Genomic DNA, 25,855 nt, shown 5'->3' on the forward strand with positions numbered 1-25,855 from the left:
CTAAAGTAATGTCTACACAAGGTCAAATAATAATTTTTTATACATGAAATGTCTTGTTCAATTAGTGGAAAGACTCAATTTTGCCTTTTATATAAAGGCATTTTAAAAGATGTTTTTAAATAAACTTCATTTGACCATAATCCAAAAATGCCAAATCTTTGAAGATTTTATAATAGAAAAATGAATGTTTTAAAAATCAAATTATTAACCTCTGAAAATTAAAATCTCCTTCAAAGGAAAAATAGTCAATGTTATCAAAGTTCAAATGTTAAAATATAAAAAAACTCTTTAATATGTCTTTCATTATTACATAGTAACAGCTACTAAACTTGGTCTTTCATATATATAAACATTTTCCAGGCTGTTACTTTACATATGTGTGTGTGTGCGTGCATGTGTTTTTCTAGATTGGATCCTTGAATCACAAAATATGTGACAATAAGTGACAAAAAAAACCTTCAACAATTAAAGTGAGGCAAAATGAAGCTCAAGGAAAATGCATTTTACTTATGTATTCTGAGTAACACCCACATACTAAAGTAGCTTAAGATAATGTTTTTAACAAAGCTCTAGTTTACTGAAAAAGGCATAAACTTTTTTGTTCTGATGATAAAGAATTTTGTCATTACACTAAAGATTGAAGCTCTTTTTTGAGATTATGAGTAAAATGCTCATTGCCTTTTATAAAAATTGCTCTGAAGCGTTTCCATTAATAAAGTTTTTTTAAAAAATAACATAACAAAATTAAATCAGATCTTAATTTCAGAACTAAATATGTGTGCATACACACACACACACACACACATTTTTAAAGGAGGACAGTTTGGGAATATGTTGTCAACTACAACTCAGAACAGTATTTAACTGAGATCTCTGAAGATAATCTTAGCTACTCAATCACTTTCCCTTCAAAACAAACAAGTAAAAAAAACAACACAAAACTGAGACTTCAATATATGGTTTTTGATTTTCATACCCTAATTTAAAATTTATTCCAAATTCGTAGACTATGAAAAAGATTTTTTCAATACATATTTACTGTATTCCTGTTACAGGCCCAGTATCATAGTAGCACTGTTATAACTTCAGTTCTATTTATTATTGTTTAATAAAGGGAATAAGTTAAACATATGTAACTTTTTAACTACACTTTTCAATTTTTTTCTAAGTTTTTCTTTTGAACTTTATTAAGTAAAGCTTTTTGATGTATTTTTTCCCCCTAAGACTTCCAATTATACCTTTTTTTTTTTTTTTTAAATTCCCTGCTACTCGAATAATGAGAAATAAATTTCATTTCCAATGTTGGTCCTGAACTTCATTCTATTATTTTTTTTTGATCCTGATTTTTAAAGCTTTTCATCAATTTGTCTATGTGCATTTATTAATAACTTTTAATTTGAAATGCCACATTACTACATCTTAACTTCAAATTATTCTAGTTCCTAGTTCTTCTGTGATTGATTCAAAAAGAATTTTGAATCTGGTAAGCAAGTTTCAATTTTAAATCTTTCTGTACATATCTACTTCTGTGAAGTATTCAACTAAATATTCTCAATGAATAGCAGATCTCTGATCATCTTATGGGGTTGTAATTTAAAATGTACAGGTCATGTTTTATTAAAAATTTTTTTCATTACATTTTATATTGCAATTCAAAGAATTAACGTTTCTTAAAGGATGTGAAAATATTAACATGATATCTTTCATATATATAAAATTCATCTGACTTTCCCAATCAAATGTATGCTATTATACATTTATTTCTATCCATAATATTTGGAAACCAATGAAAATGCATTTATACCAGTGATTTCCATTAAGGCATCTTATTTTTATAAGGAAATTTCAAATTTGTTTTAAAAAAGTAACATTTAAAATAATATTTTTTACAAATATATAAATTATCTTTAATTGTGCTAGAATCAGAATGCAAAATGTAATGCTGAATTTGAAGCAACTAAACTGAGTAAAAGAATATAGGGAAATTCAATAGTCTTTTAGCAACAGAGGGTAAAAAACTAAAAAGTCCTAGCACATGAACATATTATGGGAATAATATCTATATTTAAAAATGGGAAAAAAAACCCTCTAACTTGAAGCATAACCAATATGGCAAACCAATGGACAATTAGTAGCTGATAAACAACTTAGATTGTTATAGCAATGGCAAAGCTTCAGAAATGGACTTATGAAGCAGGTTAATGCTGACAGACTTACTCTGAAGCTGAGGCTGCTGGAAGGAAAGGGGCTGTCCGAACACAAATGGACTGTGGACTAGGGAAGAGGGAGGTTTTGCAGCTTGATCAAAGATGGAAGGAGCTGGGAGATTGGGCCGTGACTGAATGGAATTCAGTATGGCACTCAGTTGGTCACCTGCAGTGGGCAAAACAGTCAAAACTACAACCTGTTATTAATCAACATCCAAAATGGTGGAATAAATGGTGTTGCATAATGCATAGATCAGGTTAATTATGGATTAAAACTTTGCCAATATAGATATCTATGATAGTTGGCAATAATCAATATCAAAATATAGGGACCAACTTTTACAGTACGAAAAATAAAACCCAACCAAATTTCAAATAAGAACTCATTTTTGGCATTAATTATATTTAAATACTCAAATCTAAAGCAGATATGTTAATAACAGAGAAAAGCAAGTAATTTATGAAAAATCTTGGATCATCCATTCAATTTTTTATAAACTTAGATACAAATAAGCCAAATGAATGCTGCCTTTTATTTGGTGTTCATATATATATCTACACTGCCCAACATGAAATATAATTCAAACGAATATGAATAAGACTGTATTCCATTTCTGAATAATTTTATACATGCACTGCTTATTCAAGATAGATATTTATTCCACAGAAGTGTACAATTTTCACAAATGTTTATTCTACAGAGGTGTAGAATTTTCAGTTTCTGTTACGAAATTACTTTTAAGGTACTGGACTTACTGAGATTTAAAATAAATGTATCCTTTAAAATTTTTTTATAACATTTACAAACTATTTTTTATTTTATAAAGATGCTAGTTGCTACTGATGTCTTAAAAATACATAATCATGTTTTTCTGATTCAGCATTTGTGAATTCTGAAAACCATTAAGAAGGGAAAGTGAGCAATTTAATTTGAACAGTGCTTCTCAAGAATGGTTTATGAATATCTTTAAAAAATATATTGTATGTAGTATTTCTTTGTCCAACATTCAATCACAAATAAAAAAGATTAAATAAAAATTCATACTATAGATCAAAAATGGATATTAAAGATTTTCTCCGATTGTTTTCAAACTATAATTAAAATTTTGAAAATTAAAATCTCCACATTATCAATACAAAATGTAATAGCAACAATATGAACACATTTCTATGCTATTTACCTTATTGAGTTAGAGAGCAAAAGATTTGATTACATAAAGAATCCTTAAGAATTAAAATCTCATCTTAAGGAAAATATTGGAAGTTTCAGGAGATTATTATCAGTAGTTTAAAAGACGGAACTGTTATGGAGTGATTCAAAACATACAAATAAGTAATAAATATGATTAGATATATTCATCATGATAGTAGAAACACATACAATGAAGGTTATATCATACTTCATCAATTTCTTTGCCAATTTAAAAATGCTATCAAACATTATCTGCAATTTGAGGACAAAGTATTATCAATGTCATGTTTGTTTCCTGTCTTTCATAATAATATTTAATACAATGAAGTAGTAAATAATAGTTAATTTTACTTTTTCACTTATCAAGGTATTTGGCATATTAAAATAGTAACATTTGTTTAGAAAACAATTTTGAATGATCTAACTATTAGTATTGCTATTTAAAAGTTTTAAAAAAGATATGTAATTTGAAATATGACAGTTCTTTAAGAGCAAATGAATATACATATGGTAGGAGTTAGAAGCATTGAAATTTTTAATTATAGCAGAAAGGTGGCAGAAAGATAATAAAAGAAAAATAAGACCTAAATATATTCATATATAAATGTAAAATGGGACAGCTAAATAAAGTATGTTGTGGGTGATTATTCCCTAAAGCATCAGAAATGTTCAAAAAGAAATCCTTGACTAGACTTGGACTACAAAAACATAAATTAATTAAACATAAAAAAATAAACATAAAACTAATTAAGAAAGTACTAGGAAATTGGCTTTATTATTTACTGAATGTTTAACTGGTCTTAACTGGCTAAGAAAGCCAACTATACGAACATATAGCATGATACATTACAAGCACTGAATGAGACAGTCAAGTTCTTTCCCTCTTATAAACTAGTCCTATGGATTAGTTTATTATTATCTTATAAGTTTATTATTAAACTTTATAAATCTCCATTGCTCTGCTCTTTCCATTCATGAAATCTAGAAGCATGACAGATTAGACATGTATGTAAATTTTTAAGTCAAATGAACACACGAATTATGAAACTTGTATTGGATTATTTGTGTTTTTTTTTAAATCCTATTCTATTAATGTTTCTATTTTACTCTTTTAACCTGAATTGTAATTTTATATTCTTTACTAATCCATAAAAAAAAAGGTAATTTCTTTCTAAATAGCACCAGGAAAAGCATATTACAATGTCAAAAGAGCTGAATCTGGAATTGAAGGACCTTGGTTCATATCTTGGTTTTGTCACTTACTCCCTTCATGACTTTGGTCAACTCATTTGACCTCTCTGGGCTTCAGTTTCTTCAAGTATAAAATGCAAGCATTGGAATAACAAGACCATGAAGGTTTTTTCCCTATCCCTAAATCTATGTCCTCTTGACTATAATGTCAACATACATAACATATATGTTATAACACATATAGCATTTAAGGTTTTCAAGTGTTTTATTTCAACCTAAATGAACTAACCTAATTGCAAACACCTAAGAACTTCCTCTGTTACTCAACAGAACCAACAAATGAAGCCAATTTATAATAATTTCCCTGTTTATGTATTAGATTATAATTTTAATTTTTAAATGATAGTTTAGGGAATATCTTTGTGCTTCTAACTGTACAACACTATTGTCTTATTATTTCTTCAGCAAACAGGAAAACAAAATTATGATTTCTTCTCTAAGTTCTATTGAATTTTAAGCTTCATATTTACAGAAAACAGCAAAAATGTAAGCATCAAATCTCCCAATAAATGTCTACTAACATAAAAACACACATTAAAACATGGCCATTCAAATGGTAGTTTTAAATTGAAATAAACAAATTATAGTCTTAAGGGATTGAGTATTTTGAGAGAGGAGATACAATACAGAATAGTATAGGTTAGGTATGAAAATGAATTAAAAAATCTACTTTAAAATATTTTAATACTTACCTTTATTATTCCCAAGTCCATAATCAAATCCTTGGGCATTGTTACCTGCCCCTTTATTGAAAGCTTGTACTGAGAAGGGGCTTGGAGGAGGAGTTTGAGAATTCTGATCCAGAAGAACTTGCTCTAAAAGACAAGGTATAGCTATAGAATTAGTCTCTCATTTGCTATCTGTTATTTGTATTAACAATAAGAAAAAATATCAAATTTTATGAAGATTTGAAATAATAACATAAGTATTTACATTTGATAATTTCTAATTTTTCATTAGGCAACTTTTATTGCTCATAATAAAGATTCCATTAACTTCATTTCTGAAGTGCAAAAAAATAGTATGCTAGCTTTATAGTGTTTATTGTGGTAGTATATATGGAAGTGATACTAAACTAACTAAACTAAACTAAATACACCTTGTAACAAAAGTAATCCAATAGTACATTTATCAAATATTTTTTACATGACTATAGCAATACTCTTAGGTAAATCAAAATAATTATTCAGATTCTAACAAAGCCATAAATTTTTAAAAAGAAGTTGAAAAATAAAAAAGGAACAATTTCTTTTTTCTTTCAACACATATATAATTTAACTAAAACATGTAATATATTTGAGACAGTCAACATGTGAGGACTTTTGCATTTCTATTAAGAAATACTGTGGATTTCTATTAAGAAATTTGTGGAAATACTCAGAACAATACATGACTGCTTTTTTGAATCTAACAGGAGAAACAAAGGACACACAAAGAGGAATACTGAATCCTCAAATGATCTTATCCTAGACCTTGGAATAGATATGAAAGGAATAATTTCTAGAGGAAAAGAGATATGTTTATTCCATTACTAACATATTACAAACAATGAACTGTTTAAAATATATTTTAAAAAGGCAATGCCCTTTTAAATAGGAAATGGAACTTGGAGAGTGGCATAATATTTTTTCCTACCTGTAATTTGGAATTCTGCTGTACCAGTGGTACTGTACGGTCTACCCCTTTACCAGCATTTGTAGACTTTTTTCAAAAAACCAATCCTAGTACTTCCCTTAGGCAAAATTCTTCAGTCTGAGATATTTCAGCAGTAGAAAGTTTCCTCTGGAAAACACCCATGAATAGTATCCTGAACGGAAAAGAAAGCATCGCCCTCACCCTCCAACCTCAGAATGGTCTAGTAGCAAGTAGTACAGATAAAGAGCTTGGCCCCTGGATTGGAATGAAATATTTATGTTTTTAAGTAGCTAAAAATAACCTATCAACTTCATCTATAGAAATCCAGTATCCAATGAAAGAAAATTTAAAAATATTTATATAAATATTAATCTTTATTTTAAATGAAAAAATTAAAATGGCAGTGAAGTCAGAGGGCTCCCTTTGGAATCAGCAAGACTCAGATTTAAGATTCATCTCTGACATATGGTGGATGAGCAAACCATTTACACTCTCAGTGACCCTATGTATCTCTCCAAGTCTCTAAACTACAAAAGGAAGAACTTTGGGTTTGTATCAATTGAGGGAATTTTCTACATCAAATTACAAGGGTGTATACATGCATATACATATAATATATGTGGGTTAAATGTATATGAATAGCTATCATATTACTATTGGTGCAGCAGAAATAGTATTTGGCACACCAATATTTTATACACATAATACAAAAATGTCATAGAACTTTAATTTTTGTGTGTGTACACAAACACACACACACACACACACACACACACACACACACACACACACACACACACATGAAATAGTGATGGCATCTAGGTAGTCTTGGTCTGGAGTCAGGAAGACCTGAGTTCAAAAATGACTTTAGTTATGTGACCCTGAGCAAGTGGCATAGCTTGTCTGCTTTAATTTCCTTAACTGTAAAACAGGAATAATAACAGCATCTACTTACTAGGGTTGTTGTGAGGATTAAATGAGATAATATTTGTAAAGTGTTTAGTACATAATAGAAAGCTAATATCTGCTTATTCCCTTCCCCTTCTGCCAGTAATGGACAAAATTCCATTCTTCCACAACTAGAAAAGCAGTGTTTTATCTTAACCAACGATGCCAATATAGATACTATTTCATAATACCCTGTGGGAGAACTTTAAATAGGATCACTTTTTAAAGTATAATACACATTCATATAATACTTATATATTTTATTATATTTGTATGTGTATGAGATTCTTATGTTTTTATTTGTATATTTTTCAGAATCTCCAGTTTTATATCTAAAAATAGAGTTCAAAAGTTAACAAGCACAAACTAAATTTTAACTTCTTACTGGTGTGTCTTATTTTTGTTACAATTCTGTATTCTGTGGTTTCAATTAAAGAGCTTTATCTCAATTTTTGAGATGGTCATTTATTGGGGCAAAGTTAAAAAATATTAAAAGTTAAAATCTTTGACAATGTAGTTTTGAATAAATTTTTGAATTCTGTCATTGTCATATTAAAACTAAAATTAAAACAGAAAAAGTATTTTGGCAGAAACATCAAAATATCACATAGTAATATGTTTCCTAGAAAAATTTAATGGTTTTCAACCTGCCATTATAAAGGTCATTCAACATTTTGTAAAATATTTATCTGGCAACAGCATGAACCTAAAAACTATTCTCTTTTCTTCAGGACCATATTTAACTAATTGTAAAGTTCTGTTTATATAACCAAGTTAACTTTAGCAGTTTTTACATATATTTGAATATTTCTATCAAAAATTATTTGGAAGGTTTCATTTTTGAACATCTGAAAGTATATTTCCATTGTACTCATTACTAGTTTTACTGTTATGTCTTTTATACAGTAAATATAGCACTTGGGAGATCTAATACTTTTAGAGATCTTTAATTAAAGATCTCTGTATTCATGATTGTATACTTGATTTTCATTTAATTACTTAAAATAATTTATCAATTGGGTCTATTACATTGAATGAGATCTTTAAAAAATAAGCTACTTTGAATTACCTATTTTAAGAATGTTTTCTGAATAAAACATCTCTGACCAAAGAAAATAAAGTTTTAAAAGAAAGTTCTTTAGCAGCATTTTATGTCACAAGCATAAGGTCTAGGGCTTGTCAGGAAACTACCTGAAATCTTTAATATCTATAAAAATATCTATGCTCTCATTTTTGACAGTAATTAATAAATAATATTCCTGGTATTTCATTAATAACAATGCATTAATGGTGGTAAATCTCTTTGGTAAATTGGTGGTAAACTTCTTGAAGTGGAAAGCAGGAATATGCAGGTTAAAAAAGGACTTAAGGAGGGAGTTTTTCTGCCTCAAAAAATTTTTTTTTGGAAACTGGAGAAAAATATAGAAACCAGTGATTTGCAAATCTAAATTAACTTTATTTTATGAAAATATAAAAATGACCAAATGAATAATTGCAGCAAAACTTACTGGTCAAATTATCTGTGAATAAGTGATAATTCAATCTTTAAACATTCTGCCTCTAGGCTGGTGATTATTGCATATTTCAAAGAGGTGAAGTATCACACTAGATAAAAGTGCTCATTCTTAAGTCACAGGACTTGATGATGATTCCAGTTTTGTTAATAATTACCTTTGTGACCCTAGAGATACTCAACCCCTCCCAGCTTGAACTTCCTCATCTACAAAGGGGAGGAGTTAGACTTGATGGCCTTTGAAAGCTCTAACACCTTTAATGTATGTGTTTACAACTGTATGAACTCTTATTGTTATGACAGGAACACAGAAAATCTTTCAAACTAGTGGTGATGATAGTAGGCCCTTTGGGTGATTGTGGAGCCATTACAAGGGGTCCAAATATCTATATGTAGAGATGTTGACTGAATAAGCCATATGTTACACAAGTATATGTATATATGTATGCATGCATATATATACATATATAATATATATTATACATGTATGCATGTATTATTAATTTTCAAAATAATGTGGATGCTATTAACATAAAAGCATTACTGAATTAATTTTTGTTCAGTTGTAAGATATAAGAAATAGCGCTGCTATAATAAAGTCAGTAAAATTTTCTGATGTTAAAATATTCCTTATTGCTTAAAATCTTTTCTTTTTTCCCCAGGGGGGATACTTCTTGCAAATCTAACAGTGATGTTAAATGGTATCAGGAAATACTGTGGTGGTAAAACAAAAATCCTCACTTGAAGGCTCTTCAGAAGATGTTATGTTTATGTTATGTTATCTTTCTGGAAGTCAGGCTTAAAGATTAGGTATTGCTCAGCAGCATTTGATAACCATTTGTAGTCCTGTCATTCATAAGCTTTCTTAAATCTGTTTTTGAAATATTTATTTTTCTGTCTGTACCACTTCTTGAAATGAAAAATTCCATAAGTTTTATTATTCAATGAGGAAAATATTAATTTATTTATCCTATACTCATTCCACTCAATTTAAAAGAATATAGATTTATTTTAGTATGTGGGAGTTTTGTGAAAATCACATTTTAAAAAATCCATATCATTCATTATTCCATCAATTATGATTATGATTATGCCTTTTATAAGCATTTATTTTTCTAGTCTTGTATTTTCTTTTTTAAATTGTCTTTACAAAGCTACCTCCCCATATCTCTGTCCATTTTATTTGTTGTTCTCGGAATCTCCAAATATATGTATTGTTAGAAACAACAATCAGAGTAACATTATACATTGTAGTTCAAATTGACATGTACCATATTAAGAACAGAAAATTTTGTTTTCATTCTGGTATAGTGTTTTTTTTTTTTTTTTTTTTTGGTGCTGAGGCAATTGGGGTTAAGTGACTTGCCCAGGGTCACATGGCTAAGAAGTATGAAGTATGAGGTCACATTTGAACTCAGGTCCCCCTGACTTGAGGGCTGATGCTCTACCTACTGTACCAAATAGCTGCCCTCATTCTGGTATACTTTTGTCTATCTCCCTAGCTGAAAGTGATTTCCTTCTCAAAGTTTAGTAAAACACTTTGCATCTTTCCTTTTTCCTTATCATAATTTACTCTGCATCTAATCTACTTGTGCCCATGACCTTTAGTGTGAAACCTTTTCAAAAACTTTTGGAAGACCAATCAAGAACATATTTACTTCTATCTCATTTTAGAAAGGTAACAGAGCACTGGATATGGACAGAGAAGATATGGGTTTAAAGCCTGCTTCAGACATCTATAAACCAAGTATCCTTGAGTAAATCTATCTTTCAGAACTTCACTTTCTTCATTTGTAAAATGGGGATAATGATATTTATACTATTTATGTCACAATCTATGCAAACCTTAAAGCCCCAAGCATTAATTATTAGTATTAAATACTTATTCTGGAATTTCTGAAGCATGATTTCTCCTTGGTAAAAGGTTCCCCTATAGTCAATTATTGTACTATGGACTATTAAACACAGGCATGTAAAAAAAAATTGTGATTTTTGTTACTGTAAAGATCTTCCAGTATGAGAACCCTTTCCAATGACAAAGATTCTAACCTGTCTATGACTTCTCTGATAATTTCAGGTCATTACTAGAGGAAAACTGGGGTTAAGAGACTTGCTCAGTTACATAGCTATTAAGTGGCAGAAGTTCTATTCAGCAGACACATTGTTTAAATTGATTTTTACATATTTTAAAAGGCATACTATCAATTGTGGTATTTTTTGTTAACTTATCCCAACAATTGTAGTGATTAGTAAAAGTTATTATTATACTTGAAATGAATAAAACTGAACTGTTTTTAAAATCAGAGAATTTTCTCCTTGCTGTTATCACAAATTACTGATTTTTTACTATACTCAAATGACTCTTTCTTGGTTCCAGTAGTGGTATAGACAAAATTATAATTTTTCACTAAAATAAAACAAAACATATTAAAAATTTCCTATATGTAAAAATAGGTAGAAATTCTCCTTTCTAATGTAAATGGACTGAATATAAATGCACAGTAGGCATTTTGGTAAAAGCAATGCAACAAGGAGAGATATTTTAAGAAACAGAGCATGAACAAATTGATCCGAATTGTTCAGTCTAAAATGATACCTTTTATTGCATTTCTTATATGTGGTCCTCCTTAGTTTTTCTTGCTTTATTGTTGTGGTCAAAAATAGGCATCTATTTAATATCATCAGATGACTGATTTCAAGAAGGAATTCTAAAATAGATCATGTTTACTCAAAAGTTATTCTCTAAGAGAAAATTAAATCAAATGAAGTTGCCTGGGAGAAGTACTGCGATTGGTGGTTTGAAAATTGAACTTCCATCTAGTTGTAGAAAGAGTAAAACCTACAGCCCTGGACTGGTACAAAAGAATAAATCAGATAAAATTATTACTTACAAAATAGACATTAAGTTAGACATTAATAATTTAAAATATTTTCACAGTTTTCCTTTTTTCTTTCATTATTTTGGTTTATTTAATCTCCCTATTTTGAATATACTTGAAAAAAACTTAAAACATATAACATTATATACAAAAAAATTTATATTCTACAATTATTTTGAATCAAATTTAAAATAACTTGCCATCTTCATGTCGGAGGTACTGATTGCCGCCTCTGTCTCTAGCTAAGGACCATGCTTCTCCTTCATCACTCTCACAGAACTCTACCATGCTGTTCTTATCCAGCTGAACCCATGTACCTTCAGAATTGGTTACCTGGTGTACATACACAAAAAGCATGGTTGACTGTCTTTATTTTTCAAGAGAACTGAGTACTGACAACCAGTAAAATGCTGTAGCAGCATAATAATTCCAATTAACTTCTGTCACAAAATAACAAGTTTCTGAAATTAAGGCCACAGCCTGAGGTAACACAAAATCATCTCTATTAAAATTTTCCTAAAACATGATATTGATTTATGAATTTAGATTAAAAAAGCCAAAAAAACCAAATCTATTTTGAACTGTGAAGATAATTCTGAATTTAAGACTTTAGCACATAAGGTGTGTGCTTTCTTTGGCCCGTGAAATGTCACAACACAATGCCTATTGTTTAGTGTGTATGTTAGGACTTTTATCTTTATTAAATATTCCTGACACTTTTTAAGAAATAGCATGACACACTACATCTTCAAGCCCATCTGAAGAGGCAAATGCCAGCTTAAGAAAACTATTATTGTATTCACTCAGGGATTTCAGACAGATAAACGGGTACAAAGAGACAGACCCCCCCCCCTTCTGTACTTGGTCATATCACTGAAACTTGAAAAGTATTACTCCATCAAGTTAAACAATATAATTATTTTAAACTGTTAATTTACTCTGCAGTACATTTAAAATACTGAAAAAAAACAACAGGTGAATAGTGATGATTTTTACATAAAATAGCCACTTTATTAGTATAGATATTGATCTCACTAGGGCAATTATGAAGAAAAAATAAGATTAGAAAAAGAAAACAAAGTTACATTAGCATTTCTAGTACAAGTCAAGATCTAAATATGAACATTTGCATTTAAAAACATGGGATGAAAATGCCAACCTTTTGAAGGAGGTGAAGCTTTTGCTGAATTATATTATAACAGATATCTAAGAAGTCATGAAGCTACAAGAAATCATACCTCTCCCACTGCCTTGACTTTGTTTCCCAGTACTAACATTCCAATTGGGATACCTCTAAGGTTAGGGCAGCTTCTGATGTTGTGACCTGATGGTCCCGTCTTCACTACCTTATACACGCCTGGCCCACCTCGGAGGAATGGCATATCTTGTTCTTGCATCACTGATTCTTGAGGGCAGCGGGAATTCAAATCTTTGAAAAAGTCCTCGGTATTAGACTTAGTCTCCTAAAAATTTGAAAATAAGAACAAAACAAAACAAAACCTATGACCACCTTTACAATTTAAAATGAGAAATTTAGCAAGCCTAGTAAAAGAAGAAAATTTTAAACTGTATTAAAATGACAATATTTAGATGTCATATTAGCTTCTGATAGTTAATATTATAGCAAAATGCACTTTCTCTTCTCCCTCTCATAGAGAGGCTTTAAAATTGGAATTGAAGACAAAAGGAATAGCCCAACAATATGTCCAAATAGAGCTATTAAGAGGAGAAACAGTGAAGGGTTTGGAATTTAAATTCTAATGATAATGATGGGCATATTGTTTTTCTAGTAACTTTAAAGTGAATGCCTTAACAAAAGGAAATTATAAAAAGAAATGGACAGAGAAATAGAGTTTGTTTTCTTAAAAAGCAATATTCAACATTTTCCCAGAGGAAGAAAAAAATCAAAGGAGCTTTTTTCTAAGGATTAAAAAAGGAATCTAAGGATTCTAAGGATAAAAATTCTAAGGATTCTAAGGATTTTCTAAGGATTAAAAAGGATTCTAAGGATTTCTAAGGATAAGAGTAAAGAAAACATAACTTTGGGGAACTGATAGAATATACATTTTAATTTTTAAAAAATCCAATATTAAAGGTTTAAGAATTTCAACAAGTTCTTGCAAGCAAACCACAAGAGAAGATATTAGTTGTACTTTCACTTTTAAACATGCTATAATTATTTGTAATAGTAAGGTCAATGCTTTTCCTGCAATAATTCTTTATAACTCTTAAATTATTGACTTGTAGCAATGTATTTTCATAATAGCAATGTTGGGAAGGTCCAGAACTTCATTATTCTCCATTTCCCAATTGAAAATTAGTTATCAAGAAAAATCATGAAGCATCCAAAGATATTTTTCCACAGATATACATGGGAACACACACATACTCACTTTGCTGGAATTGTATCACGAAAGCTATTTGGAAACTCATACTTTTTTCACCAAAGGAAAAAATAATATGATAGTTGCTATATTTGAAGGGTCATGACCAGAGTCTTTACATATATATGCATGTTATGTTAAATATCTTGTATTTTTACCACATGTAGTTAAAACAGGTATAAGGATTTTTTTCCTTACCAAGTGCTAGACTAATAAGGAGATCAACATGACAAGTCTTCTATAAATTAGTGTAATCTTACACTTGTTTGCTGCACAGTAAATAGCTTTTTCAGCAAAAATACCAAAACCAAAACTAAAAACTAAAAATAAACCACACACAAACTGTGATTTTAGAAAAATAAATAGATTATTATATAGTGAAATATGACTTCAATTCAAGCGATCTGTGGAATTGGGAATTTTTGTTGAGTTTAAATATTTTAATCATTCAGATAAAACTTGAAATATTTAATATTCTAAAAAAAAGTGTTTTGTAAAACTAATTAAGGTTCTAAGTATCAACTGTATTAAAACAGGAAAATCCATCATATAAATAATTTGTAAATTTGTATTTATTGTACTCACTATACCATATTTACATAGAATTTTCTTTTTTTTATGCTCCCCCAAAGTGCCATATAGACTAAATTAAAAGATAGAAATTGCATGGAAGCAAATATTTTCAAAATTTCCTTTAGTTTAGTGTGTGTGTGTGTGTGTGTGTGTGTGTGTGTGTGTGTGTGTGTTTTGGGGCAAGATCTTTGATATTTCATCAAGGTGGAGAGGTTCCAGTAAGAAAATTATTTTACCAATACAGACTGGCCCCTTCTTTACCAGTTAAGAGTCTTAAGAGTTTCATGGGTCCACTAAAAGGTTAAGTAGCTTTTCCAGAACCACATAGTCAATATATGTAAGAGGAAGGATTTGAACCCAGACTCCAAAGGTGAGTTCTTTATCTATTATAATCTAACACCAATGTAAGATACAGAATACAAAAATTTATTAAATATATTTATATACACTTAAGAGTTAAGTACATATACATTTTGGACATTTGCAAGGTTTGGATTTTCGTTCTAAGATACACAACATCCCTATACACTCAGACATCTAAGTTGCATTCCCAGACAAACAATATTTCCTTTCTTTTTTTTTTTTTCCCTTAGGCTGGGGTTAAGTGACTTGCCCAGGGTCACACAGCTAGGAAGTGTTAAGTGTCTGAGACCAGATTTGAACTCGGGTCCTCCTGAATTCAAGGCTGGTGCTCTATCCACTGCGCCACCTCGCTGCCCCAACCTGCTAAATATTTTCAAATGGGCACTTAACAAAAACAAACAAAAAATGTTGTAAATTCAAAAATATACCAAAGATTTAAATTAGTTTTCTTTGTTTCTTATTATTTTATCCTAAGTCCTGCTTGAGAAGCTTTTTGAGCTGTGTGACTCGGAGCAAGATACTTAACTTCTCTTAATATTCCATTTTCACATCTGTAAAAAGCGGGTTAAAAATAGTGCCTACCTCAGAGGATTATTGAAAGGATAAAATCAGATAAAATGTCAAGCACTTTGCAAATCTCAAAGTGCTACATGATTTTCTAGTTATTAGAGTAAGGCTTCACATGAAAGAAAAAGTAAATTCTTATAGGAGCAGCTAGTTGGCCCAGTGGATAGAGCACCAGCCTTGAATTCAGGAGAACCCGAGTTCAAATGTGGTCTCAGATACTTAACACTTCCTAGCCGAGTGATTCTGGGTAAGTCACTTAATACCAATTGTCTCAGAAAAAAAAAAAAAAAGTAAATCTATGTACTTTTAAGATGGATGTGATAAAAACAAAACATTCTTTTCAGATGTTCAATAAAAATTATTTTGGAAGCAACCATAATGGACTATCCAATATTCAATTTGGGTTAGAATGGGAAGAGAAAGTATAGGACAAAGTATTTAAAATGGAAACATGTATGTATATCAATTTTTTCCCCAGACATTTATCAAAAATGTCATTTTAAATATTACTAATTAAAGAAACCAGTTTTTGTGCTGTCTTTTCTATTATTCAAGACTGGAGAAAAGTATTTTGACTGTACAGTGTTCTGCTTAGCAGAGTGATATGAAACCTGAATTTGAGTTTTTCTTCTTTTTCCTAACCAGGTATTCAAGGGGAAGTGCAAATGAGAAATGAAAATGATCAAAATGACAGTCAATGCAAGGAGATGGAAGAGAAATGTCTGAATACTATGAATCATATAATCAATTGCTGAATAACTAAGACTTGCCTCAAATTACTAAAATTGTAAAACTTCATAAAATATAAAATTCAAATTATTATATATAAAGTATAAAAATTTAAGGAATTTAGTTTTATTTAATTTAGTTTTATTAATTATAGCTTTTATATTAAAAGCTTATTTTCCATTAAAATATTAAATATAAACTTCAAAAATTAGATTGTAATTTAAGTTAAACATGCTTAAAGCTGGAAATACAGCATGACTACACCTGACAGTTAACTCACCTGGGGAAAAAAAGCTTTAGAAGTCCATGAAAAACCGTCCAAATCCCTGACTCCTTGGCTAGCATTAAAGATATTCTGAGCAATAAAGTTTAAGAAAGACATATCAACAAAGAAAGAGTACAGGACATCATCTCCAGAAGATGCTAGAAATAGTACAACAAGCTAACACTCACAAACAAATAGCATTTTACTCAAGGGAAAGTGATTTTTCTTTAAATAAAGACACCTGAACCCAACAATCAATTAAAAAGTATCAGCTAAATTAAATATTATGTCGAAAGCTCTCTATAGATGTAGTGTGCCATGCCATTTACAGAAAGCAAGAGCCAGACATTATTATAAAGCCTTTTAGTGTTTGAAGAACATATTTATTTGCAAAAGAAGTATCTCTTCTAGTGCAAGCCAGATTTGTTCTATGACAGAAGCCTGTTATTTTGGAAAAACAATGAGCAATTTGTGGACAGTATAAATAATAATAAAACAATTATTATGGACAATAACAAAATCTAGTAAATGGGAATTTTTGGACATTACCTAGTTGGAAAGATAGAAGTTTAAAAAAATAAACAAAAAAAAACCCACAGGGTCATTTATCCCTTTTCTCCAAATTAAAAAAATACAAAACAATTAGTAGTGATTTTTTTTTTCTGTTATCACCAAATTGAACAATAAAGCTCAAAGAAAAATAGGCATTTCCTTTTTAAGGATGTGGCTATTTTTCTGCGGGTAGAAAATGGTTCAAATGTTGAAAGCTTCCTTAAAATTATTTGCTTTTAACAACTTCAGTTTAAAAAAAACATGCATAAAATTAATGAACTTTTAAAATATTTTTAATAGCTGGATCATATTTGTATGAATTTGCCCTGAAACTCACATGTTTTTCCATAAAAAGTTTGCAAAGTGTATGTAACTTCACAGTTAAAGTAGGTGATAAAATGAAATTTTCTTGGCAAAAAGAAGTAATATACAAACTACATATATATATATGTAAACCCACCCTTAAACCAATGTCATCCAAAGTTTCAACCAGTTAAAACAAAAACACTCAAATTCCAAATCAGTAAAGCCATTTAAGTCATTTAGTACTATTTACAGCTTTTTCTATACATGTACATTTTATACATTTATTATGCATTTAAGCTAACACATAATGAGAAATAGATGATTCAAATAAGGAAGAAAATAAAATTTTTGAAATGCACTTTTTATAAAGACAGTGCATAAAATGACATTAATACATAATTAATTAGATGGTAAATAGATGCCATTTTAACTTGAGAAATGGAAAAGCTGTGCAGTACAAAATCATCTGAAATAGTACTTTATAAAACCTTTTAAGTCTATGCTGATTAATTTCAGTTTAGTTCTTATTATGAGTGATAATAATCATAACATATTAACAATTGTCACAATACATATTTGTCTGCTCACCTATACTTTTACTCCCAACATATAACAATTATGCAGATATTTCATGCATAAAACAATTTCCTACAATTCTCTTACAAGCAATAATTTTTTTTTTGTTATTGTTAAGCTATTTGTGAAAAGCAAAGCAGATGAAGTTAGCAGGAAAAAAGCAAAAGGATGATAGTGTTACACTAATATATAAAGCCTGTACCTCTCTTTTACCTTTTTTTTTTAAACATTCTTTTTTATGTTGTATAAAATGTACAAATAACAGTTGAAGATAAAAACAATACTTAAAATTTGTGATCATAAATTGTGATTCAAATTCTTAATTTAAAAGGTAAAAAAAAATTAACCAAAAGGTGAATTTTACTAATATGAAAATCTTCTTAACCTTTGTGATAAAATTGTTGCCTATCCTATACTCATTTACCAAATGAAAATTATTTAGGAAAAGAGGAATTTCCAAACTGAAAGACATTTTAGGAAGCAATAAAACAAGCCTTTGTATTAAGGATCTAGAGTTTGAAAGCAACAAATTATACTATTCTTGAGTGTTTAATAAAAGAAAGTCTTGGTTTTAAGGATGTGGAATATTAATGTAAAGTTTTGACCTTAAAAAAACCCTCTGAATTCTCAACATATTATGTTTGCAAACTGCTTTTTCATGTTATACAACTGATTAAACTGATTAACAGCATTGCATAAACTCCACACAACGACATATTTCTCCTTGAAAAAACTGTTCTAATAGTTGACTAATAGTTGAGTAAAAGAATTTCTCCCCAAAAGCTGCATAATCACAGAACTGTAAAGACAAATACAGTATGCATCCACAATAGAATACTAAAACACTTTAAACTATATCTTAATCTGTCCTTAAAGGATATACAAATTTATGATATAGAAAAAAGAGAGCTAGATTTATTATTAAAAAAAAAACATGGATGAATAATGACTTGTCTGCTTACTACCTATGTATGTGACTTTGGGGGAAAATCACTAGATTCTCTGGGTCTCAGTTTTTTTTGTTTGTTTGTTTTTTAACATATAAGAAGGAGTTGAGGCAAATGGCAAATGATCTCTAAGGTCCTTTACAAATCCATATTATATGTTAAATAAGTTCACCCATTAAAATTCTACCTACCAGGCTATGTAAGGGTCAATGTTGAAAAATCAGTATGTTTTGAAAATAAAAAACTTTAAAAATAAAATAAAATTCTACCTACTCTTGTGTTTTGAAAGTAATCTATAGTTTTCAAAACATAAATGTAGCATAGTGCTTTGCACACAATAAATTAAATGCTTCATAAATATGTGCTGAATTTAATATCTTATGGCAGTCAAGCAACCAACAAGTCTACAAGTATTTACTTTTAATCATTAATATATTAAACTATTGAATCTCTTTCATAGATTTTCCATGTATTTGTAGACAAGCATGTGTACATACAAATCTATGTCTGTATCATTCTTGTCCTCTCAATTCTGGGAAGAATGAGATTATATTGAGTATGATAATTAAGTTTAATAAAATTGACCAGTTTGGTTTAGTACTTTAAAAATATTAACTTTGATTCTCTCATTAAATGAACTGGATACTCAATTCTGTTAAAATAATAATTAACTTATTAATTAAATACATATATTGAGTTCTTGCTATGTGTAAGTCACTGTGCTGGATGCTATGAAAAGTAATATAATTCCTCTCCAACACCCAAAAGAGTTAACAATCTTGTAAGAATGACAAGGCATGTTTATTTCATTCTAAAAATATAACACTGCTAATTATATGTGTGTGAATATTTATATAATTTAGATTTGAAAAAAACTATTAAATTGCAATTTTTCTTTAATTTTTTTCTTAAATACAATCTATTAAAAACAATACAGATTAAATCAAAATATTTTTAAACACTTTTATTATGACAAACACTGTGTAATTAGTAAAGTGGGAGAACAGAGTCTAAAACGTGCACAGAAATATATGTAATAAAGGAATTTCATGATAAGTAAAATTAACTAAAATATCAATCCTAAGACATTTGGCTCTGTCTAGTAGATAATATGTACTCTCTGTATGTTACTTAACTTTTGACTTGATTCTTATCCCAAACTGCTCCACTTTGAATCTGGCTGGGTCTCTGCTTTTTATGCTATACTCTTCCTGCACAGGAAAATTTTTAACCATGTCTCTATTCTGACACACTCAGAGCTGTTAATCTGCCTACATATCATTCCCTTCACTCCCTCCCCCCCCAATTTGGAAATCTGGCAAACACACAGTTAAAACAGAAAGGACAAACTGGATAGTACTTTAGAAATTATTTAATCTAGGCAACTAGGTGGTGTAACAGTTGGAGTTCTAGAGTGAAGAGTTAGGAGTACCCAAGTTCAAATCATGCTTCTGACATTTGCTTTCTGTGCAATCCTGGTCAAATCATTTAACCTCATTTAGCCACAGTTACCCCTTCTGTAAAATGGGAACAATAAGAGAACATAACTCAAAGGGTTTATTATGAGGAGCAAATGTAAAATACTTTTCAAACTTCAAAGCACTATTTAAATGCTAGTTATTATCTAACAGATGTGGGGGAGGAAGGCCCCAGATAAATTTAGTGATTAGTTAATCCTACAAATAAATGAGTAGAACTTAGGTTTGCAGAATCCCAGACTATAGTCCTTTATTTCTAAAGCTACATTACTATCATTAAATAGATTCATTGTCAAGAATTTAGAAAAACTCACAATTAGAATTTTTATTTTAATATAATTTATTGCAATTTGATTAGCAAAGCATGATTACTATGGTACTCTTTAAGAAGGAATTCTATTATATTTTTAAAAAGTTTAATGATAGCATCAAAGAAAAGAATTCAAATACAGTAAGTTCTCAATTATCCACAGAAATGGAAAAGTACAAATATGAATTATAGATATATGTATGTAATGTTTGGGAATGCAGTATGTAATGTTTTTCATATGGTTTACTCAAACTAATTATATTTCTGCTTATTTTCTTTTCTCTAAATTAAAAATTTCCCATTTCAAGAATGATAAATGGCTCTTCAGAAAATTTTACACTTCTTCATTTTCAGGAAAAAATTTCTTATATTTATGAAAGGGCCCTTCCTGTGTAAATGATATAATCTAGACATGTCATATCACTGAGAGGTTAAGTGAAATGCCTATGGTCACTGGCAGGCCTTGAACCGTACCTCCTAAATAACACCATTCTGTTTTTGTAATTTTCAAATTATTGTCTATGTATTAGCAAATGTTTTTATTTTTTCAAATACTATAAAAATTTGGACCTTAATTTAGAGGAAACTAGGAAATATATTTAAAAGTAATATTCAATTTACTATCAATCTTCAAAGCCCTTTCATTTAGATGCTAGTTGTCACTAGAATTTTTCCAAAAAATCAGCAATAATCATCTTATCCAAAGTTCTAAGAATAATGAAAAAAAATCAAAATTGGCTAGCATCTTTAAAAAATGCCTACAAAAGGTTTTAAAAAATAATTACACATCCAAATTTTAATATGCTGTACATCTGCTACTGTGAAGCAAAATGATTCCAAACTCTGAAATCAAAATTTTAGCCACTATAACCTGGCATTACCCACAATCAATCTGCTCTCTGTTTTCACAATTCCTAAATTTTTTCCTTTCTATTTCAATTTTAAAATGTAGGCACATTTTTTACCAGCGTAAATTTTTTGATTTTTAAAATTTTGTTTTCCACATTAATTCTAATTCTAGTAGTAGATTCATATTAAGGATCTCATGATTAATTTTTAACACAATTTTTTAGTAGAGCCCATACAAAACTCATTAGAAATTCTATAACTCAGTAGGCAAACTTAAACACCAGTAATATATTTTAAGTTCTATAGGCTATTGTGAATATAGCACAAATAGTAAGTAGAAAACAAAGGATTAATCTGAAGCTTATTTAAATGCTCACTTAAAATGGCTTAGTTTAACAGATCCACTTTCTCAAACTAAGTATTAATGTATAAATTAAGAGAAGTTTGTGCTAGCTTCACATGTAAGTAGTAGTCATATCAGTTTTTCACTGAACTGAAGTGGTTTTCACTGGATTTGTCCAAAGAGCCAAAAGTGTGGTATCTAGGGAAGAAGATTTTACTGAAAGCTATTCAAATTATTCTAAGGATATAGGAGTTAGATAAAATAAAATATGTTGCCTCCTAAAACTAAAGCCAGTATTGTGTCTTTACTTACTACAGCAGCAAGCTAATTCATTTTAAGACAAAGAAAAAAATTTACACAAAACACAAAAATGAGTTATAAACTATCAATATATTAAAAAAGTACAATTCAGTGGGAAAACTTCTCTAGAAGTGTAATTTGCTTTTATAAATGTTAGTTTGAAGTTCAGTTCATATAATGGTACGAATGAAAAATGAAAAACAAATATTTAATAGGTTTTTCTAACTCCAGTACAGAATTTAATGGTCTTGTTTTTTCCCTTGTTTCTTTTAAAGACCTTAATCCTTCTATACTCTACCACCTTTAGACAAAATCCTTCAAGAGTTTAAGCATCTATAAAATATTAGTTTTTAAATTAAGTTGTGATTTACCTCAGAACTGTAAAATTGTAGCCTTAATTAAAGAAAGCCCTGTAATGGGGACAGAGTGTACCTCTAACATTTTTCAAAGGCACCTTTTACTTACGTCAACAGGGACCAGAAGGCTCTTGCCAAGATGCTGATTAAAAGAGAGGCACCAGGCTTCAGTGTAACCATTCATATTAGGCACATACTTCTTTATTGTTTCATCATTCAGTCTCAGCCATACACCATCATCATTGTGGATCTATGGGAAACAAGCAACAAATACAAGCCATGCCCTCCTGTAACTGCAATGAGAGTAGCAAGGACTTAAAAAAGACTGGAAAGCAAGCAGACAATGATAGATATGGAAATTAAGTAACTACCTAATGGAAAAAAAGACTTAAAGAATCCATGACTATGATGGTGGTGGGGGGTGTTGGAAAGGAAGCTGCAAAGGATGTTCAAGCATGATAATCAATACAATGCAATTATGAAAATAATTTCTACTAGCTAGTAAAAATATTAAAGAGATAGAACATTTTAGAATGAGGAATTAGATCTTTCCCCAAAGATACAATTATCTTCTTGTTTTGCTAAAAAAAAAAAAAAATACTGTATAGAATTACACTAATAGAATATACACCTTGGAATAAACCAGAAAACACATCTTGGAAAAAAAAAATGCAACATTTCCAAGACTGAATAAAAATGGCACACCTTTTTAATGATTTCACATTCCATATATATGCCAATTATTTTATCTTCATATAAGCTGTCAAAATAACCATTACCTATTTATAGTCTCAAGATATTTTCATGTTAAAGAAAAATTACATTTGTGAGACTGACATATATCCCCTTCAAAAGTATCTAGCTTTTTATTTTCAGAAAACTTATTTTTTTCCTTGAAATTATGAACAATAAAAGTCAAAATTCAAATTCACATGACAAAACTTCTTTATAAATTACCTCATCAATAAAAGTGATGGTTCCATTGACTTTTACTATGCCTATTTGTTCACTCTGAAGGGAAGGGTGGCTACGGATACGGAGCCCTGCACTGTCCTTGGCCACAAATTTTCGAACCTGAGAGAAGCAAAGATAGATAGTAAGGGAGGAAAAACTTAAAATAGAGCTATTGCAAGTAAGAAGAAACAAAATAAATGGAGTCGAAAATGCTCCGTTGTTGAGAAAAAAAACCCCAGAAATATTTGTTGCTCGTTTCTCATTGTAATCCACACCTGGTTTCTGGTTTGTTTTGAAATCAAAAAATGTGGTCCTTAAATTTTAGCAAATAAGTTCTAGTTTCTAAATATCTAATAAGAAGATAAAAGGAAATGCATAATTTTCCTTGAAAACATGCTTCTTGAAATCTGCCAATTTTATACATAATGATACAAAATTAATACAAAATTCTATTGGATATTTCTTGAATTTCAACCTGAGTAGAAACTACTTTAGACTGTGCTGAAAGGCTTAGCACTTGAGAAAATTTGGTAGTATTGCTTCTTTGCTCAGAAATCTCCAGAGTTCCTAATTGCTTACAGTACAAGCACAAACCCCTTGTTTGCCACTGAAGCCCTCCAGATTCTGATACTACTTTTTGTTCACAGTCCATCCAACACTGCTTCACATCACTCCTTCTCTTCCAAGCAAACTAGACTAGTCTGTCACTGATGCAGGCTAGAGTATTTTTTGCCTTTATCATGATGCCTCATACATCCAAGAGGTATTCTACCTTCCCCTTCATAGTTTCAACAAACTTTTTGAATAGTTTACAACTTATTCTATAAAATTCAACTCAAGAAATCTTCCTGCTACACCATATCTCTGATGACCTTCTCCTTTGCACTTCACAGAACACTTTGCCATGTAACTTCCTAAGGCACTTATACATAATTTTATATTATAGTTATCTGAAATTCATTTTATCTATGCCAAATGGACACACGTTACTTGGTATCTAACCTTCTATCTCTCCCAATAGCTAGCATACTACTCTGGAAAGAAGAGAGTTTAAGAAATATTTGCTGAATTATACCAAATAATAATGAAATGTTATCAGTAAATTAGGACAGTTACTAGAGATTAGTTATTTGAAATTTATGTCCTTTAGGAATTATTTTAAAAGGAGCATTTTTCTCTTATATACAATGAAATCACTGTGATTCTTATTTAACTCTATTCTAACCTTATTTGGCTGAGGTTCAGCCTTTGGTTTGATCAATTGAGTTCCAGGTGGGATCATTCCTTTTGGTGGATCTTTCACTTTCACTTCTAAGCCAGCATCTTTAACAAAAAGAAACAACAACAACAACAAAAGTTGTAACATTAAAGAAAAATACTTTTAAAATGCATTATGACTATCTGATAGATAATGATGTACAATGGGCAAAAATTAAAGATCTATGCATAATGATTGATATTTATATTATAACAGAATGATAAAGAGGAAAAAATGATATCAATGGTGTTTTGAAAATGTTATTCATTGAAAATCTCTATTACTAGGATATAAAATAAAATGAAAATGATAAAAGTGTTGAATTAAAAACTTATTTCATAAAATTACGGAATAAAAAAGTTGAATGGGGTACGGATGCAATTTTGTCTAGGCTGCTACTAAGAATTTAACAACATCCCCAACAAGAAGCAATGTTATCTGTTTAAAAATGTTCAGTGGGTCCTGAAAACATGGAGTTTGTTGATATCCTTTATCAAATGTAGCACTCAGAACATAGTACTCAAGATGAGATGTAATCAGGGGGATATACAAGTTAACTATTACCTCCCTTGTTCTGGGAATTATCAATCAGCCAATCAATACATACTTAGTAAGTGCCTACTATGAGTGAGGCACTATGCTATAAATACAAAGAAAAATAAAACACTGCAATCTAGTTTATATTCTATCAAGGAAAACAATTTCTACACATATAGAAACAAAGTAAATACAAAATAATTTTGATGGAGAAATAATTGCAAATGGAAGGAAAGAGATCAGAAAAAAGCTTCATATAGGAGATGACATCTGAACTGACTTTTATTAAGTGCTTCTAAGTGATGAAGGCAAGGAGGGAATGCATTTTAACAAAGGGTAGAACCTGTGCAAAGCACTGAGGTAAAGGATGGAAGGTCTTTCTATGGGAAGTATATAAAGAACAAGAAGGCCAGTTTGGTTGGACTACAGAGTGCATGAAAGAATAATATGGTGAGTCTAGAGAGGTAGGCTGAAACTGGGATGCAAAGGTCTCTTATTGACTAACAGTGGAGTTTGTATTTTATCCCAGAGAAGATGGAAAGATCCCTTGAGTTTATTGAGCAAGGTTGTAACCAAGTCAAAT

The 25,855-nt window shown here is 29.8% G+C and overlaps 1 protein-coding gene across 4 annotated transcripts in view; it reads right to left on the minus strand.

Annotated features, from left to right (window-relative positions):
* Positions 1 to 25,855, minus strand: part of MYCBP2 (MYC binding protein 2) — a 288,824-nt gene that overhangs the window by 72,441 nt on the left and 190,528 nt on the right. For 2 of the 4 annotated variants that reach the window (XM_074299303.1, XM_074299301.1), the window contains exons 50-57: positions 24,703 to 24,800; positions 23,481 to 23,597; positions 22,633 to 22,773; positions 16,522 to 16,596; positions 12,864 to 13,088; positions 11,826 to 11,958; positions 5,343 to 5,465; positions 2,218 to 2,373 (exon numbers count right to left, since the gene is read on the minus strand). In XM_074299303.1, the coding sequence (XP_074155404.1) occupies positions 2,218 to 2,373; positions 5,343 to 5,465; positions 11,826 to 11,958; positions 12,864 to 13,088; positions 16,522 to 16,596; positions 22,633 to 22,773; positions 23,481 to 23,597; positions 24,703 to 24,800 (1,068 nt within the window). Of the gene's footprint in view, positions 1 to 2,217; positions 2,398 to 5,342; positions 5,466 to 11,825; positions 11,959 to 12,863; positions 13,089 to 16,521; positions 16,597 to 22,632; positions 22,774 to 23,480; positions 23,598 to 24,702; positions 24,801 to 25,855 lie in introns of all 4 variants that reach the window. The other 2 variants (XM_074299300.1, XM_074299302.1) reach the window with 2 other exon arrangements.

The sequence above is a fragment of the Sminthopsis crassicaudata genome, chromosome 3, assembly GCF_048593235.1.
Source record: "Sminthopsis crassicaudata isolate SCR6 chromosome 3, ASM4859323v1, whole genome shotgun sequence".
In the NCBI taxonomy this organism is placed as follows: Eukaryota; Metazoa; Chordata; class Mammalia; order Dasyuromorphia; family Dasyuridae; genus Sminthopsis; species Sminthopsis crassicaudata.